Raw genomic sequence first — 16,887 nt, 5'->3', positions numbered from 1 at the left:
GGCCTCGCAACCCTCAAGGTTGAACCGCCGTCCTTGTTTGCAAACCTCACCCCGGATTGCAAACCCGTCGCCTCTAGGAGCAGACGGTACAGCGCCCAGGACCGGACATTTATCCGGACTGAAGTCCAGCGGTTGCTGAAGGAAGGCATAATCCAGGCCAGCAATAGTCCCTGGAGGGCCCAGGTGGTAGTCGTAAAGACCGGGGAGAAGCAAAGGATGGTCGTAGACTATAGTCAGACCATCAACAGGTACACGCAGCTAGATGCGTACCCTCTCCCCCGCATATCCGACATGGTCAATTGGATTGCTCAGTCTAAGGTCTTTTCCACCGTGGACCTCAAGTCCGCCTACCACCAGCGCCCCATCCGCCCAGGTGACCGCAAGTACACGGCCTTCGAGGCAGACGGGCGGCTATACCACTTCCTAAGGGTCCCATTTGGCATCACGAACGGGGTCTCGGTCTTCCAGCGGGAGATGGACCGAATGGTTGACCAGCACGGGTTTCAGGCCGCGTTCCCATACCTCAACAACGTAACCATCTGCTGCCACGATCAGCAGGACCACGACGCCAACCTCCAAAAGTTCAAAAGTTCCTTCAGACCCTGAACCTCACATATAACGTGGAAAAATGCGTTTTTAGCACAAACCATTTGGCCATCCTGGGATACGTAGTGCGCAATGGAGTAATAGGCCCCGACCCCGAACGCATTCGCCCCCATATGGAATTTCCCCTCCCTCACTGCTCCAAAGCCAAAAAACGTTGCCTGGGCTTCTTTTCATATTACACCCAGTGGGTCCCCCAGTACGCAGACAAGGCCCGCCCGCTAATCCAGTCCACTACCTTCCCTCTGTCGACAGAGGCTTGCCAGGCCTTCAGCCGCATCAAAGCGGATATCGCAAAGGCCACGATGTGCGCCATCGACGAGTCCCTCCCCTTCCAGGTCGAGAGCGACGCATCCGATGTAGCTCTGGCGGCCACCCTCAACCAAGCGGGCAGACCCGTGGCCTTTTTTTCCCGGACCCTCCACGCCTCAGCAATCCGCCACTCCTCAGTGGAAAAGGAAGCCCAAGCCATAGTGGAAGCTGTGCGACATTGGAGGCATTACCTGGCCGGCAGGAGATTCACTCTCCTCACCGACCAACGGTCGGTAGCCTTTATGTTCGATAATGCACAGCGGGGCAAAATTAAGAATGACAAGATCTTAAGATGGAGGATCGAGCTCTCCACCTTCAACTATGAGATCTTGTATCGTCCCGGAAAGCTGAACGAGCCGTCCGATGCCCTGTCCCGTGGCATATGTGCCAACGCACAAATAGACCGCCTCCAAGCCCTCCACGAAGACCTCTGCCACCCGGGGGTCACCCGATTCTACCATTTTATAAAGTCCTGCAACCTCCCCTACTCTGTGGAGGAGGTCCGTACAGTCACCAGGAACTGCCACATCTGCGCAGAGTGCAAACCGCACTTTTTCAGGCCGGATAGAGCGCACCTGATCAAGGCTTCCCGCCCCTTTGAACGCCTCAGTTTGGATTTCAAAGGGCCCCTCCCCTCCACCGACCGCAACGCATACTTCCTGAACGTGGTGGACGAGTACTCCCGTTTCCCCTTCGCCATCCCCTGCCCCGACATGATAGCGGCCACAGTCATTAAAGCCCTTGGCACCATATTCACACTGTTCGGTTTCCCCGCGTATATCCATAGCGACAGGGGGTCCTCCTTCTTGAGCGACGAGCTGCGCCAGTTCCTACTCAGCAAGGGCATAGCCTCGAGCAGGACAACCAGCTGCAACCCCCGGGGGAACGGGCAGGTAGAGAGGGAGAACGGAACGGTCTGGAAGACCGTCCTACTGGCCCTACGGTCCAGACGTCTCCCAGTTTCCCGTTGGCAGGAAGTCCTCCCGGATGCCCTCCACTCCATCCGGTCGCTGCTGTGTACCACAACTAATCAAACGCCTCACGAGCGCCTCCTTGTCTTCCCTAGGAAGTCCTCCTCCGGAACGTCGCTGCCGACATGGCTGGTGGCCCCAAGACCCATATTGCTCCGGAAACATGTGCGGGCGCACAAATCGGACCCGTTGGTCGAGAGGGTCCACCTTCTCCACGCGAACCCGCAGTACGCCTATGTGGCGTACCCCGACGGCCGGGAACACACGGTCCCCCTGCGGGACCTGGCGCCCGCCGGCAACACACACACACCCCCGACACCGATCACCCCCTCCCTGCCACCGGTGCACCCCGCGACCGCCCCCTTCCCGGGGGGATCGGTCCTCCTCCCGTGCCCGCCCAGGAGTAAAACAGGAACAAACAGCGAAACGCTCCCGGAGACGACAACGCCCGAGCAAGCACCTGCATCACCACCGGGGCTGAGGCGATCGACGAGGAAGACCAGACCGCCCGCTCGACTCGTGGAATCCGCGTGACACCAAGAAAAAGCAAGAATGTTGTTGTAACAAAAAAAAAATCTTTTTGCCCGTATTGTAAATAGTTCTCACAAACTTGTACATAGCCCAGTGTAGGTCTAAAGCTGTATTAACACAGTCCGAAATTTGTTCCAGGGCCAGCCTTGTAAACCCCTACCACCATGCGAACCACCACCCCGCCGGGTTCCTTTTTAACAAGGGGTGAATGTGGTGGTATGTATTCGGGGTAATGTGGTACCTGTGAAGCCAAGAGGCTATTGGCTGACAGGTCCCGGGTCCTGGTTGGATCTGCCGACTTCTGGCTCCGCCCTGAAGGCGGAGTATAAGAGCTCGAGCTTCTCCCCGCAGCCTAATTCTGTTGCTGAGCTGCTGAGGACAAGTCTCGCTTAATAAAGCCTAGATAGACTTCATCGCTTCTCGTCTCGCGTAAGTCATTGTGCACTACACACCATTATCCCGACAAGACTAATAACCAAACTCTGCAATCTTGGACTTCACCCCTCCCTGTGCTGGACCCTTGACTTCCTCACCAACAGACCGCAATCTGTCAGGATAGGCAACAACACCTCCTTCACAATAGTCCTCAACACCGGGGCCCCGCAAGGATGTGTGCTCAGTCCTCTACTGTACTCCCTATACACATATGACTGTGTGGCAAGATTTAACTCCAACTCAAGAAGTTTGCGGATGATACGACTGTGGTGGGCTGTATCTCAAACAATGACGAATCAGACTACAGGAGGGAGATAAATCACTTGGTTGCATTTGGGTACCGAAAACAACCTCTCTCTAAATGTCGGAAAGACCAAGGAACTGATCATCGACTTCAGGAAGCGAGCACGGCACACACTCCCGTTTGCATCAATGGCTCCGAAGTGGAGATGGCCGATAGCTTTAAGTTCCTGGGGGTCACCATCACCAACAGTCTGTCCTGGTCCACTCACGTTGATGCAACAGTCAAGAAAGCCCAAAACGTCTCTACTTCCTACGGAAGCTAAAGAAATTTGGCATGGCTGCATCGACTCTCACAAACTTCTACAGATGTGCAATAGAGAGCATCCTATCCGGCTGCATCACAGCCTGGTATGGCAGATGCTTGGTCCAAGATCGCAAGAAACTGCAGTGTGGTGAACTCAGCCCAACGTTTCACACAAGCTTGCCACTCCCACATTGATAAAAGCAATTTACTGAGGATGCTGGAATCTGAAACGAGAGAGAAAATGCTGGAAAATCTCAGCAAGTCTGGCAGCATCTGTAGGGAGAGAAAAGAGCTAACGTTTCGAGTCCGATGACCCTTTGTCAAAGCACCGTAGGGACCTTTATGAGATCTTTGCCTCCCCGCCCCTCAAATTGTGCCGCTCTCGGGGTGACCGCCTAGTGGCTGCACTGGCCCAGCCTGTACACAGCTTTGACAAAGAGTCATCCAGACTCGAAACGCTAGCCCCCCTTCTCTCTCCACAAATACTGCGAGAGCTGCTGAGATTGTCCAGCACATTCTGTTTGCGATTCCAGCACCCCAATAATTTGCCTGTATCTTATGTGTATACCAAGGAGTTACTTTTAGGGATAGCATTGTTTTTATTTTGTTGAGAGTCTGAGACCATCGCATTATTATCACCAGAGGGCGCTGACTTCACAAGAATGAAAAGGTCGCTTCCTCCCCAGCCCCCATTCAGAAATGTTGCTGGGAATGTGAACACTGTCACAGTCTTGTGGCCTCCAGGCGCCGGGAGTTCATCCCCCAGCCAGGGGGCTGACGTCTGCGCTTAGCCAATCAGTGCGAGGCAGAGCACGTCATCGTGTCAGTTTCACCAATCAGCTGGCGGGAACCCCGCCCGGCTACAAAGTTGCGCCAGATTCAAAAAGACTAAAAGGGGGAAAGTTGGGGGGTGATTCGGCAGCAGGAGCGATGGAGCTGACAGGCTGGAGAAGACCGCACCGCATCCTGCAGGAGGAGGGCGATAGCCCGGCAGCCGACCTGTTCAGGAAGATGCCCTCCTCCGGCTCCCTCAACACCCTCCGCATGTCCCTGCGGAGGAGGCTGCCCCTCGGGCAGGTGGACTTCAACATCGACCACACTCCGAGCTGGGAGAGCCTGGAGGCGCTCAGCAACAAGCCGAGCGCCTTGCAGAGCCTGGGTCGGACTGCGAGGAACACATGGGGCAGCGTCTCGCAGGTAAAGCGGAGCCGGTCTGAATGTTGCTCGTCAATCCCTTTGTTTCGGGTTTAAATCCGTCCAGGATTCATCATGTAAAAACTGATGAAAGAAAAGATTATGGGCGCCGGATTTGGGTTCGGTAGAACAGCATCAAAGCAATCGTATCGCTCGCAGTTCAGTGCCTAAGGCAAGTGTTTCCCACAGATAGAAGGAATGTAAAAGGGAATGAGTGCCCCTGGCCTTTGTTTTCCCATTGCACGCCCACAGTAACTCTCCCGCTGATCTGGCTCACTGCACACTCGGAGTAACTCCCATAAACTCGCACCACTGGTTTAACATTCAATGAGCTGATGTGGCAATTGGCTACATCCAATGAGGAGATGTTCCCTGTTCTGCAGACATTGGTTTTGCTGAATTCTCTCATACCGTGGTCAATATTTATCCTTCAACCAACATCACTAAAGCAGATTGTTTGGCCATTATTTTGTTACCTCTGGAAACTTGAGGTCATCCAAGCCCCTGCCCCATGACTTCACTGGTCTCGAGTTCTGTTCGCCATCACCCGTGAGCATGTCGATCGAGGTTCAGCAACCCCCTCCATTTTGATAATCGCAGCCTTGTTTGTTTTCAAATCCCTTCATGGTTTTCCCTTATCTCTGTAACCTCCTTCAGCCCCACAACCATTTAAGATAAAAGCAAATTACTGTGGATGCTGGCATCTGAAACGAATGCAGAAAATACTGTACAATCTCCGCAGGTCTGGCAGCATCTGTGGAGAGAAAAGGTTGTCAAAGCTAATTTAAGATATGATTCTGCGAATTGTGGCCTGTTCACCAACCTCCATCTTAACCACTCCACGATTGGTGTCTGTGGCTTCAGCTAGTAAGGTCCAAAGCTCCCTAAATCTTGCCCCTCTATCTCTCTCTACCTTGCTCTCCTTTTTTATGATGATCCTGAAAGCCTATCTCTTTGACCGAGCCTTCAGTCATTTCCCTGGTACCTCTAATATCCCTAATATGTGGATTAGTGCCAGATTTGTTGTTGGAGCTTGTTGTGTCTGGATTCCTTGCTTGATTTCCTACATCACAACAATGTCTACTTTAAAGACAGTTTATTACCTCCTGAAGAGCTTCAATGCTATTTTAGGGTGAAAACTCAGTGAACTCCCCAAACCACTTTAACTGACAGGTGAATGGTTGTGTATTGGTTCCCTTACAGTCAGAATTTATTTTTGAGCACTTAAATTGATATGTGAGCCACAACATGGGGGGGTGGTGTTGAGTGAGGGGATGGGGGGAGGGATGGTGTTGAGTGAGGGGTGGGGGTCAGTGAAAGGGGGGGGTTACGGGGTGTGCATAAGAATTCCTGTCGGATGTTGCAGGGCATTTTTAAATATCTAAAATAATCAATCTGCTCTGAATAATAGATGGATTTAGATACACAAACGATTTAAAATCGAATTGAAACAGAATAGCTGTGAAATGTTAGCATTTCAAGGGTGGAAGAACTGGTTTGGCAAGTGCAGTGACTCTGAAATCAGAGCGTTGGCAACAGTTCACTGATGTTCATCAGCTGGATGCTGATGATTTGCTGGTTGGAGAGGGGTTGAATCACTGGAGGTTAGATTTGGTCATTTGAGCTGTTTCCTTTGGAGCAGCTGAGTATAAGCAAAAGGCCATGGGTTAACCTCTACTGAAGCGAACATACTTAGTGGAGCCGAGCATGATCCAGAGTTTAGGAGAATGGAGTCCATCTTTCCTTGCATATTAGTCTCATTTCCACATGGTTTTCATTCTGCCTAGATATGCAATTAATTATCTTTGAAAGATGTGTGTTTTATCATCCTGGTATCTTAAGGTTGCCGGGATATGATTTCACAGATAGACCAGTAAGTTTAACCATGGTACCAGGAAATACCATAAAGTACGAATGTGGATTATTGCAGGCAAGTCAACATGTTTGCCATAGGCAAATCGTATTGAACTGGATTGAGTTTTTTGAGTGTGGTTTAAATAGTTTTGGGTTTTATTTGTCCATCCCTAGCTGAAATGGAGTCTATGGCTGGATTTCTGTGAGGGATTTCTTAATTGGGTTTTATGGCTGTGACATCTGACTTCTGAGATGTGAGCCTCTGGTAGGGAAGCGGAATCTAATTAAGAAATCCGATTTCAGCCTCTGGTGTCAGAGTAGACACACAGGCTCTTGGCGAAGCTGGGTATGTGAGCCAGTTGAAAGCACTGAAACCTGTGAGCCTTGCAAGCATGCTGAAGAGCTGGGTGTTTATATTTACCAGAGCCAGCTGTACCATATATCAAGGGTACCAGTGGGTGGTTGGATGAAGACTCCTGACCAGCTCTAAGGGCTGTGATGAGCTGATTAAGTGTGCATTATTGCTGATAAATCATACCTCTGGATCTTGGATTGAATAAAGTGAATGTCGGAGGCTATTTGAAGATTGGATCTTGTTTGATGAAGGTTGATTGAAGTCTACTGGATAGAGTTGTGGGAGACATTGAGATTGCTGCCACAAGTGTTAAGAGCACTGCCCAAGAAGTCTGTGATTTACCTTGGTTGTATTAGTCGACCCTGAGGGATCTTGACAGGGTTGATGCAGCAAGGATGTTTACTCTTCTGGAAGAATCTAGAACTAGGGTCACTGTTTAAGAATAAGGGGTTGTCTATTTAAAATGGAGATTAGGTGATTTTTTTAAAAATTTATTTATTATTTATTTATTTTTTTCTCTCTTTCCCCCCCCCCCCCCTTGAGGGTCGTGATTCTTTGGAACTCTTTGCCTTACTTTTCAGGCAGAGGTGGATAGATTCTTGGGAAACAAGTGGGTTATATGGGGTAGGTGGTATGAAGATTTGAGGCTACAATCAGATCAGCCGTGATCTTATTAAATGGTGAAGTAGGATCGAAGGGCTGAATGGCCTGTATCCTTGTTCATGGGGCAACACGGTGGAACAGTGATTAGCACTACGTCCTCACAGCACCAGGGACTGGGTTTGATTTCAGCCTTTGGTATCTGTGTGGAGTTTGCACGTCCTCCCTGTGCCTGCGTGGGTTTCCTCCCAATGTCTGCATGGGTTTCCTCCCACAGATGTGCAGGTTAGATGGATTAGCCGTGGTCAATGTGTGGGGTTACAGGGATAGGGCAGGGAGTGGACCTAGATAGAGTGCTCTTTCCGAGACAGGGTAGTGACCCGATGGGCCAAATGATCTCCATTGGCACTGTAGAGATTCCTTAGGTTGTATGGATTTAAAGTGTCATTTCTAGTTTCTAGTGAATACAACTGGTTTATTAATTCCGGTTTAGTTTTTGTTTGATTTATTGACCTCACAGCCATTTGTGAAATTCACACATGGTATGCAGAAAAGATTTACAATGTTTCCAGGGATGAGAGATTTAGTTTTATGGACATATTAGAGAGGCTGAGGTCTTCTCTTTGAGAAGAGAAGTTTGAAAAGTGATTTGATAGAGATGTTCAAAATCATATGGAATCCAGATAGAGAGAAACTGTTCCCATTGGCAGAAGGGTCGAGAGCCAGGAGACATGCGTTTGAAGTGATTGGAAAAAGAAGCAGAGACAACATGAGGGGAAACTAAACTAGGTTAAGTTTTGTTTTGAGATTCAATCTTGGCTTTCAAAATTGAATTGGTTAAGCACCCAATGGGGAAACATTTGCAGGGCTGCAGGACAAAATGGAGGAGTGGGACTAGCTGAAATGGTCTCCAGAGAGCTGGCATGAACTCGACTGGCTGAATGGCCTCATTCTGTTTTGTGTCCATGGTGAAGCTGTCAATAACTAACGGGTAATAATACAGGTCAAATAAATTTCCCAATTAAATCTGTAACTGATCAAATGTGAGGGGAATTGAGAGCAACAGCAGATGAAGATCCATTGCCCACGACAGCCTATTGGCTTGGGGAGGGAGGGGGCAGAGTTGTGTGTGTGTTGTTTTTTTTTTTTTTTTTTTTTTTTTTTTGTGTATTTGTACTGTTTTACTAAACCTACCCAGTAACATTACTGATCATTGTGACTGATGTCTCTTTCTCTCTTCCCCCCCCCCCCCTTGTAGAAACTCCAGAAGAGGCGACAAAGTCGCAACGACTGTCTGGTTGTCACTCCTTCAAAGCCGCAAGCTCGCCGGAGATACAAGAGTGGTTCAGCGTCAAAGAAAAGCACTCCACCAAGAACCCCTCGTAGCAGAGAGGGAAGGAACCGCAGCAGCACGTCTAGTGTGAGTCACACTCCCGAGGAGAGGGAAGCTTCTCGCCTGTTTGGCAAGGATGGGCTTCCTCTAAGAAGATCGATTAGGTCTGCTGCATTGAAGAGTCCCTATGCCTCACCGACAACAGGAATTAGTAGGAGGAGGTACAGAAACTTTGCAACTTCATAGCAGTTTGGCCAAGGCCCATTGTGTCTGGGGCTGATGATGGGGGCGGGAGAATGTAGAAGATGAAATGATTTTGAGCATTGATGCTTTGGCTATGCTACAATTGGGTTTTGGAAGCCAGTTGGCGGAAGAATTATCTTGGTTTTTAAGTTCACATTACAGGGTTCGTAGATAATCAAAATTTGTGGATCTAAAGGATAAGGGTTTCTAAAGCTTGTCAATTTGGTTTAATATGAGATACATTTATTATGTGGTTTGACATGCAGGAGGACAAGGCAACTGAGGTTAGGCGTGCTTCATATTTAAACTTGTGGTGATGCTGGGGTAAATCAATTTCAAATTGTTTCATGCAGCCGAAAGGAATACACATTCTACATTAGTCCAGGAGTCAAACGTGTGTGCAATATTAAATTAGGAAGTTGTAGGATTTGGTTTGGGTTATTCCTCTATTCTAATTGCAGGAGAGCTCCTTATCCTTGTTCACTTTATGATTATCTGAGCGAATTTTCATGAGCACTGGGCTGCCAGTATGTGTTTTCTATCAAGCTGCCCAGTTTTAACAGCTCCAACAGTGGCTCCCTGTTGTGAAGATCTGCTTTCGCAGATGAAAGCTTTCCCCACATTCTTCCAGCCGTTAGCACTGACCCCTCTCACACCAGCCAGGGGGACCAGGTGGCCAAGGTGAGCACAACATGTGGTTCAGTAATCCCACCAGCAGTTCTGCTGTGATCTCTAACTGGAGGTAGGCGCATGTGGTTTTAGTACACGGGCTCTGGAACAAAGAAGCAGTGGGCAAGAGAACCTTTAACTGGCTGTCTTGGAGTCTGTGGGTGGTCAGCATTTAGAGTTCTACACTGATGTGCAGGGGTGCTGCGAGCAAGCAGGTCACTTGTATCCCCTGCTGATCATATCGACAGCAGTGCTTTGCTCATTGTTCCTCAAAGATTGGGATGGATGGAGAATAAGCATTTCAATATCCGTATAAGTTGGGGGCTAATGAGGACAGGGGAGATGAGAGAAACTGAAATCTCAATTCTCTTCCCTTCTGCCGTTAATCAGTCTGCTTTTTGTGGTTTACTTTTGAAAAGGTAGATGCATGTATTTTTAAATTCATGTTTGTATGTGATCAACTTAAATCAGCAGCAGACTTTTGTGGGCTTAAGAGAATTATTTATTCGCGCACTACTCCAAAAGATCAGTCTCACACCACTAACTTTTTAGAAAGATACAATTAAAGAAGATAATGCACTCATATGAGTATTACACGAAAAGAATAATTAACCGTTCAGAATCTTTTGAGTCCAGTTGAAGAAGGAAGCTTGAACTGTAGTCCCAGCAATGTGAAGTTATTGGGTTGGGCATCAGTATTACTGCGGGATTCTTTCAAAGAGAAAAATGTTCTGAAATCGAGCACTTGTGGCTGTTTTATCATTGGGTCCAATTTCTTTACAGGCAAACTCTGAACTTTGGATTCTGGCTGGGAGACTTTTAAAAAGACTTAACAGGCAAAGGTGGCACATCCTTTCTCTGCTGATGTTAGCTTGTCAGTATTATTCTGCAGACTGCCCCCAGGTCTCTTTATCTGAGAGTCAGTTTCATTCATATGATCAATGGACATTGGTATACAATAGAAGGTAGATGGTCTCTCACCCTTGTGGATAACCAGTCTCATCAGCTTTCCTTTGTTACATTACAAACCTGGAGACTGAGGTTTGTTTTCCCCCCCCCCCCCAACGTGGTGGAGGCAGTTTGCCACTTGCTGCAGGCAGGGTCTTCCTGTCCTGCCAAAATCAATGGTCATTAGTGTTGCTTGCCAGCTGCCCCTACCCAAGAGGTCACCTTTGGCAGGACCAGAAGATTCCGCCAGTGCGAAGGGATGGAAAATCCCACCCATAAGAGTCGAGGAGTTCATTGACTCTGTTTGGAGAAAGCTTCAAATGACAGCAGGCGGGAACTCCACAAAGGAATGTTGTCTAGGCATATCCATTGAAGGCTGAGATCCTAACCATTGGGATTAAATTCTGGAAAAATTAATAAGCCATGCTGATGTTGCAATGGTCACCGAATGCCCCCACAACTGTTTGTCAGCCAGCTTAACAGTGTTTGCCTGTCCGTGAGTGAATGCTAAGAGTTTCACTCGTTCTGTCATTGCAGCTAATACCCAGTCATGGGTCCAGGATGGTGCTTGTCCTTGAGGACTGGTAGCTGAACTGTTAACCTGTTCTTATCTGATTGGGGGAATGCTTTGGGTGGTGGTTGAAAAACCACTCTAACCTTCTGATTGTCCAATTGGAACAATGCTAGAGTATCCTCGTGTCACCTAACAAAATAAAATTGAACTAAAAAAAATGCCATCTTATTTAAAGGGATACAAACTATAAACACCACAATTCTAAATAAACAAAGGAAACCTCTCCCTAAGAGTTGAGATATTTTACAAGTCTACAATGCACTCTAATGGCCCCAGAAGGAAGCAGAGCAGCCAAAGTGAACCACTCAAATGGGTATGTCTAATTTGGACCTGTGACTGATCGTCCGACCGTGGAGCAGTCCATGATGATGTCTTCCAACTTGCCACCCACTCCGGATAGCCAAAGATCGAGAATGTGGGACTTCAGTGAAGCTAGCAAACATCCTTCGACTAGGGGTAGCTGGCACTTGCAGAAGTATTTAAAACTAATAAATAGCCTGCATAGCCAATGCTACTGATTTATTATGGAAGACTACTCACTTTAGTATCTTTGATTACCTGAATGAATCTTCGTGAGCTTTGAGCTGCCAGTATGTGTTTTCTATCAAGCTGCCCAGCTTAACCAATCCAACCGTGGTTCCCTGTTGTGAAGATCTGTTTTTGCTGATGAAAGCTTTACCCACATGCCTTCAGCTGCGAGCTCTGGCCCCTCTCAACAGCCATGGGGTCACTAGGTGCAGAGGTGAGCACGATCTATGGGTCAGTAAACCCATCAGCTCTGCTGTGATCTCTGCTAACGTTGCTTTAGTACATGTGTGCTGGAACAAAGAAGCAGCGGGCAAGAGAACTAGGCTTTATTAATAGTGGCATAAAGTACAAGAGTAAGGAGGTTGTGCTGAACTTGTAAAAGACACTGCTTTGATCTCGGCTGGCGTGTTTTGTACAATTTTGGACACCACACTTTAGGAAGGATGGGAACGCATTGGAGAAAGTTCAGGAAAGGTGATTCCAGTCATGAGGATAGATTGGATAAGTTGGGACTGTTCTCCTTGAAGGGAAGAAGGTTACGAGGAGATTTGATAGGGCAGTTCAAAGTAATGAGGCCGGATAGAGTAGAGAGGGAGACACTGTTCTCCCTCGTAAAAGGATCAAGAATGAGGAGGCACAGATGATTTTCAGAAGAAGCTAATGTGATATGAGGAAATGCCTGGTTCATGTCTGGAATGCACTGTGGTGGAGGCAGGTTCAATCGATGCATTCAAGGGGGCAAGTAATCATTTGTAGGGAATGAGAAAATATCAGCCATGATTGAATGGTGGAGCAGACTCGATGGGCCGAGTGGCCTAATTCTGCTCCTATGTCTTATGGTATGGGGAAAAGGCAGGAGAATGACACCTATTCATAATGCACATTTGGGGAGTCAGTGCACACACGATGGGCCGAATGGACTCCTTCGGCACTGACATTTCCGAGAAGTAGAGTCATTGAGAAAGGAGGAGATGTTGCGGCCTTTTTTCCTTGTAAAAAATGACACTGTCTGCATCTCCTAAAGTAAGCAAATGGAAAATGCTGTCATGAGAGAAAGCTCTTCCATGCAGTTCTCTCCATCCACATTCCTGCTGTGAGATTGAGGCCGATGGGGTGAATTCCAGCAGACCTACAGCAGGGGTTCTCCATCCTGCATTGAAATCTTTCTGAAGGTTGTTGCAGTTAATCTGGGAAGGGAGATACTGTCATCAGGGAAAGTAAATCATCCTTCAGCAATCGATCTGTTTGGGGGGGGGGTCTATAAATTAATCCCTTACTACGATCTTTTGTTCCCTTAATGCTCTGCTCATATATGGTCAGCAATTTTAGATGTAGAAAATTATTCTCTCTTTTTTTTTTTTTTTTGCTACATGTCCATCTGGATGAGACCTGTACCCTGAGTATTCATTGTATTTGTTAACAGGCAGTTTGCCCGGGATCTGGAGTCCGTGTCATTTGGAATTCGACAGTTAAAGCGCATGTCCCATGTATTTGACGAAGCCATCACCAAGGAGGAAAGGTATTACATGGCTACTGTAAATATTACTCTTCAATCCACACTGGGAACTGGTTCTCCACATTCACCTCAAATAGTTTGTGTATTAAATAAATCCACTCAGCAGCCCTCTTGATGAGCTTAGGCAGTAATATAGCATTTAACATTGAGAATTTCAATTATCCTTTTCCTTTAGAAATTATTTGAAATGTGATAACTCCTGAACTGTTGATACTGAGTGCCAATGATTAATCAGTAGAAGGTGATTTGAATAAAATCTAGAACTTTTATCGTGCAGCAATCTTTTGAAAATGAGGGATCGAGATTGGCATGGATGTTTTGCTGCAATTCTCCGGTCGATGCGAATCACATTTCCCGCCGGCAGCCCTGCCAGCGGGTTTTGTGGCGGCACGGGGCAGTGGGAAGATAGGATCCCGAGACAAGCCGAGAAACAGGTGGCCAGCGGTCCGGAACCCTGCCCTTCGGAATTGGACATGGTCATGGAGTGACTTCCTGTCCAGTGGGATAAAGGGCCTTCTGAAAGTCATCACTTCTCGCAAATTAATTATTTCTCTCCTGTCTGATCTTGTCCTCTCCACGAGCGAGTCTTTGAGAAGGTGGAAGTGTTCAGTTGAGTTTCCGAGCCAAAAGAAAATCGCTGCAGCTTAGCTCCATTCTCTTTTGAGATTTGCATTTTTCACTCCACTGATTATAGTCCCTCTTTCTGGACAGCTGCCATTGTAAATCGAATTTCAAGGGACCATAACCTCAGGGCCTGGGAGCTTTGTTAACTTCATAATACCTAGCGTGTTCCTGATAGCGGGAGAACATTTTCTGTTTCAATCAGCAACTCCCATTGTCATTTTATTTCTGGTGACTAAACAGACCTTTTAAATTGTTGACGTGGGTGCAAACCATCCAACTTGTATACCTGACACAGCAGTTGTGTTGTCAACTTTTCTTTACATGGCCACTGTGCTCAAAATCTATGAGCAGGAGTGGAAAATTGTGTCCTCCAGGCTGATGTCACATTCCAAACCAAATGAAGTCTTGAATGAATAAAACCTTTTCGAGTCTGGGAGAAGGGAATATCAGTTTCTCTACTTTGTTTCAATTTTTGTTAATTGGGCCTCTGTCACATGTGTAATATGATACACTTATAAGGCAATGTTTGCCTCTGCTTCCTCTGCTGATTCAGGGAGTGGATTCATTTGCCAGTGTCCTGGATCTCCCAGATCCCTGCTCTGTATTGAGTTTGTGGATCACTAGCAGGGTGACGGGGAATGGGGGGAGCAGTGAATGCTCGTTCTTCCTGTGCGTTTAAACTGTCATTGCTATGGTACACCTGCACTAGTCTGCAAAACAAAATATTTATGTTCACCATTCAATGCAAAGGAGATATACAAGGACGTTGCCCATTGACGAGCTGCTTCATTCACTTTCCGATTTTATAAAAAAAAAAAATTTTTTTCCTCTTTTTTTTTCTTCTCTCTCAAGTACAGAAATTGAATTGAGCTGAATCCATTCTGTGATGGCCTTCAGCAACAAATTTTCTCCAATCTCAAGGTTACAAGCCCAATGTACTATTAAATCATTCTGGGATACGCTGAAGTTGTGAAGCATTTAAAGACTAGAAGAATTGTGTTTGTAATATACCAACTCTTAGTCTATCGATTGTCCTTTGATTAAAAATTGTCTTGAACATCAAGTACATATTGACTCCTGCATTGAATTCAAACAGCTTCATTCGGAAGAGGGCATTTGATTGAATGTTGTTTTTTTTTAATGTGTTCTGTATAATTATGCATTTTAATGATTTAGCACGGTCCTTGGACTGGAGGAGCTTTTCTGACCCATCATGCCCATGAAAAGAAATAAAGGCAAGATTTTGTATCGCGTTTTCCATGATCATCGGCATTCTCAAGTGATTTATAGTCACTATGACTTTGAAGTGCAAACATACGAACTAGGAGTAGGCCACTCGGCCCCTCGAGCCTGCTCCATCATGGCTGATCTGATTGTAACTTCAACACCCCCTCCTTTCACCCTCTTGTTAATCAAGAATCTATCTACCGCTGTCTGAAAAATAATCAAAGACTCTGGACAGGATTCTCTGGTCCCCCAGCCACCTGTTTCTCAGCAGCGGTAGGCGATGCACTGCTCTTGGGTGGCAGGATTTTTGGGTTTTATCACTGTCCAGGGGAATTCCCATTGAAGCCACCCCATGCTTACAGGGGCTGTGCTGCGGGTGGGAGCAGAGAATCCCACCACGGCCAATTTTTAAAAACATTCATTTATAGGATGTGGGCATCGCTAGTTAGGTCAGCATTTATTGCCCATCCCTAGTTGCCCTTCAGAAGGTGGTAGGGAGCTGCTTTCTTCAATCACTGCATTCCCTGAAGTGTAGGTACACCCACGGTGGAGTTAGGGAGGGAGTTCCAGACTTTTGCGACAGTGAAGGAACGGCCGATATATTTCCAAATCGGGGTGATGAGTGACATGGAGGGGATACTCCAGGTGGTGGAGTGCCCAGGTATCTGCTGCTCTTGTCCTTCTGATGGTAGCGGTTGTGAGTTTGGAAGGTGCTGCCTAAGGCACCTTGGTGAGTTGCTGCAGTGCATCTTGTAGATGGTACACACGGCTGGTACATCAGCGGTGGAGGGTTTGAAATGTTTGTGGAAGCAGAGCTGCTTTGTCCTGGGTGGAGTCCGGCTTCTTGAGTGTTGTTGGAGCTGCACTCATCCTCTGCTCCCACTGCCTTTTGAGGAATGGCGTTCCAGAGGCTCGTGTTCCTCTGAGAGAACAAACATTCTCCTCATCTTTGCCTTGTATGAGAACCCCTTATTTTTCAACTGCAACCCCTAGTTCTATATTCTCCGATTGAGGCAAACCTCTCCACATCCACCCACAAGTGTAGTCACGTTTGTAATATAGGAAACCATGCAGCTGCTCATTGTGCACAGCAAACTCTCCCAAGGAAACGTGGTAGTGATCAGTTAATCTGTTTCTGGATAAAGATTGGCCTGGATACCAGGGATATCTCCCTTGCTCTTCTTCAAAATAGATTCGCAGCAGGCACATGTACCCTGGGTTTAGAGTCTCTCCTGAATAACAAACACCTCCGACAGTGCAGCATTCCCGCAGTGCTGCACTGGAGTGTCAGCCTTGACCTTTGCACTCCAATTCTGGCGAGGCATTTGAACCCTGACCCATGTGTATCCAAGGTGAGAGTGCCTCCAACTGAGCTGTGGTAAATGTTTAAGCCTGCTTTTCCTCCCAGTAGCCCTGCAAATCTTTCCTTTTTCGACTGCTGCTATGGAATCTGATTTCAGATGGTGTATTCTAAATGATGCGTCAAAACTAATCTTGCCTTCACTTTCTGTTCTCTTGTAAATATCTTGCTTCCTTTTCTGCCTTTCTCCCCTTTTTTTTGTAGCCTGTGGGTTTATACAGAACAAGGAAATTATACAAAACAGGGCCAACTCTGATCCAAACGCTAATCGGTTCCATAATATCAAAGCAAAATACCGCAGATGCTGGAAAAACGACGCAGGTCTATGCAGCCTCTGAGAGTTAATGTTTCGAGTCCGCACAACTCTAATTCAGAGCTCCACCAACTTCACCATAAAAATCTAGGCCAACAGTCCCGTACAGTATGGAGGGAGTGCCCCACCTTTCAGATACGGGATTAAACC

General features: G+C 47.1%; 1 protein-coding gene across 7 annotated transcripts in view; it reads left to right on the top strand.

Moving 5' to 3' along the window:
• The first annotated feature begins 4,152 nt into the window (after positions 1–4,152).
• Positions 4,153–16,887, top strand: part of LOC140386818 (protein PIMREG-like) — a 32,364-nt gene continuing 19,629 nt past the window's right edge. Inside the window, exons 1-4 of one of the 7 annotated variants that reach the window (XM_072469537.1) lie at positions 4,153–4,596; positions 8,661–8,956; positions 13,121–13,216; positions 13,491–14,677. In XM_072469537.1, the coding sequence (XP_072325638.1) occupies positions 4,330–4,596; positions 8,661–8,956; positions 13,121–13,216; positions 13,491–13,701 (870 nt within the window). In that variant the 5' untranslated portion in view covers positions 4,153–4,329 and the 3' untranslated portion in view covers positions 13,702–14,677. The other 6 variants (XM_072469543.1, XM_072469542.1, XM_072469541.1 and 3 more) reach the window with 6 other exon arrangements.

This window comes from Scyliorhinus torazame, chromosome 12, assembly GCF_047496885.1.
Source record: "Scyliorhinus torazame isolate Kashiwa2021f chromosome 12, sScyTor2.1, whole genome shotgun sequence".
NCBI classification, from domain to species: Eukaryota; Metazoa; Chordata; class Chondrichthyes; order Carcharhiniformes; family Scyliorhinidae; genus Scyliorhinus; species Scyliorhinus torazame.
The sequence above is the reverse complement of the archived record's forward strand: the minus strand, read 5'-3'. Positions and strand labels throughout refer to the sequence as shown.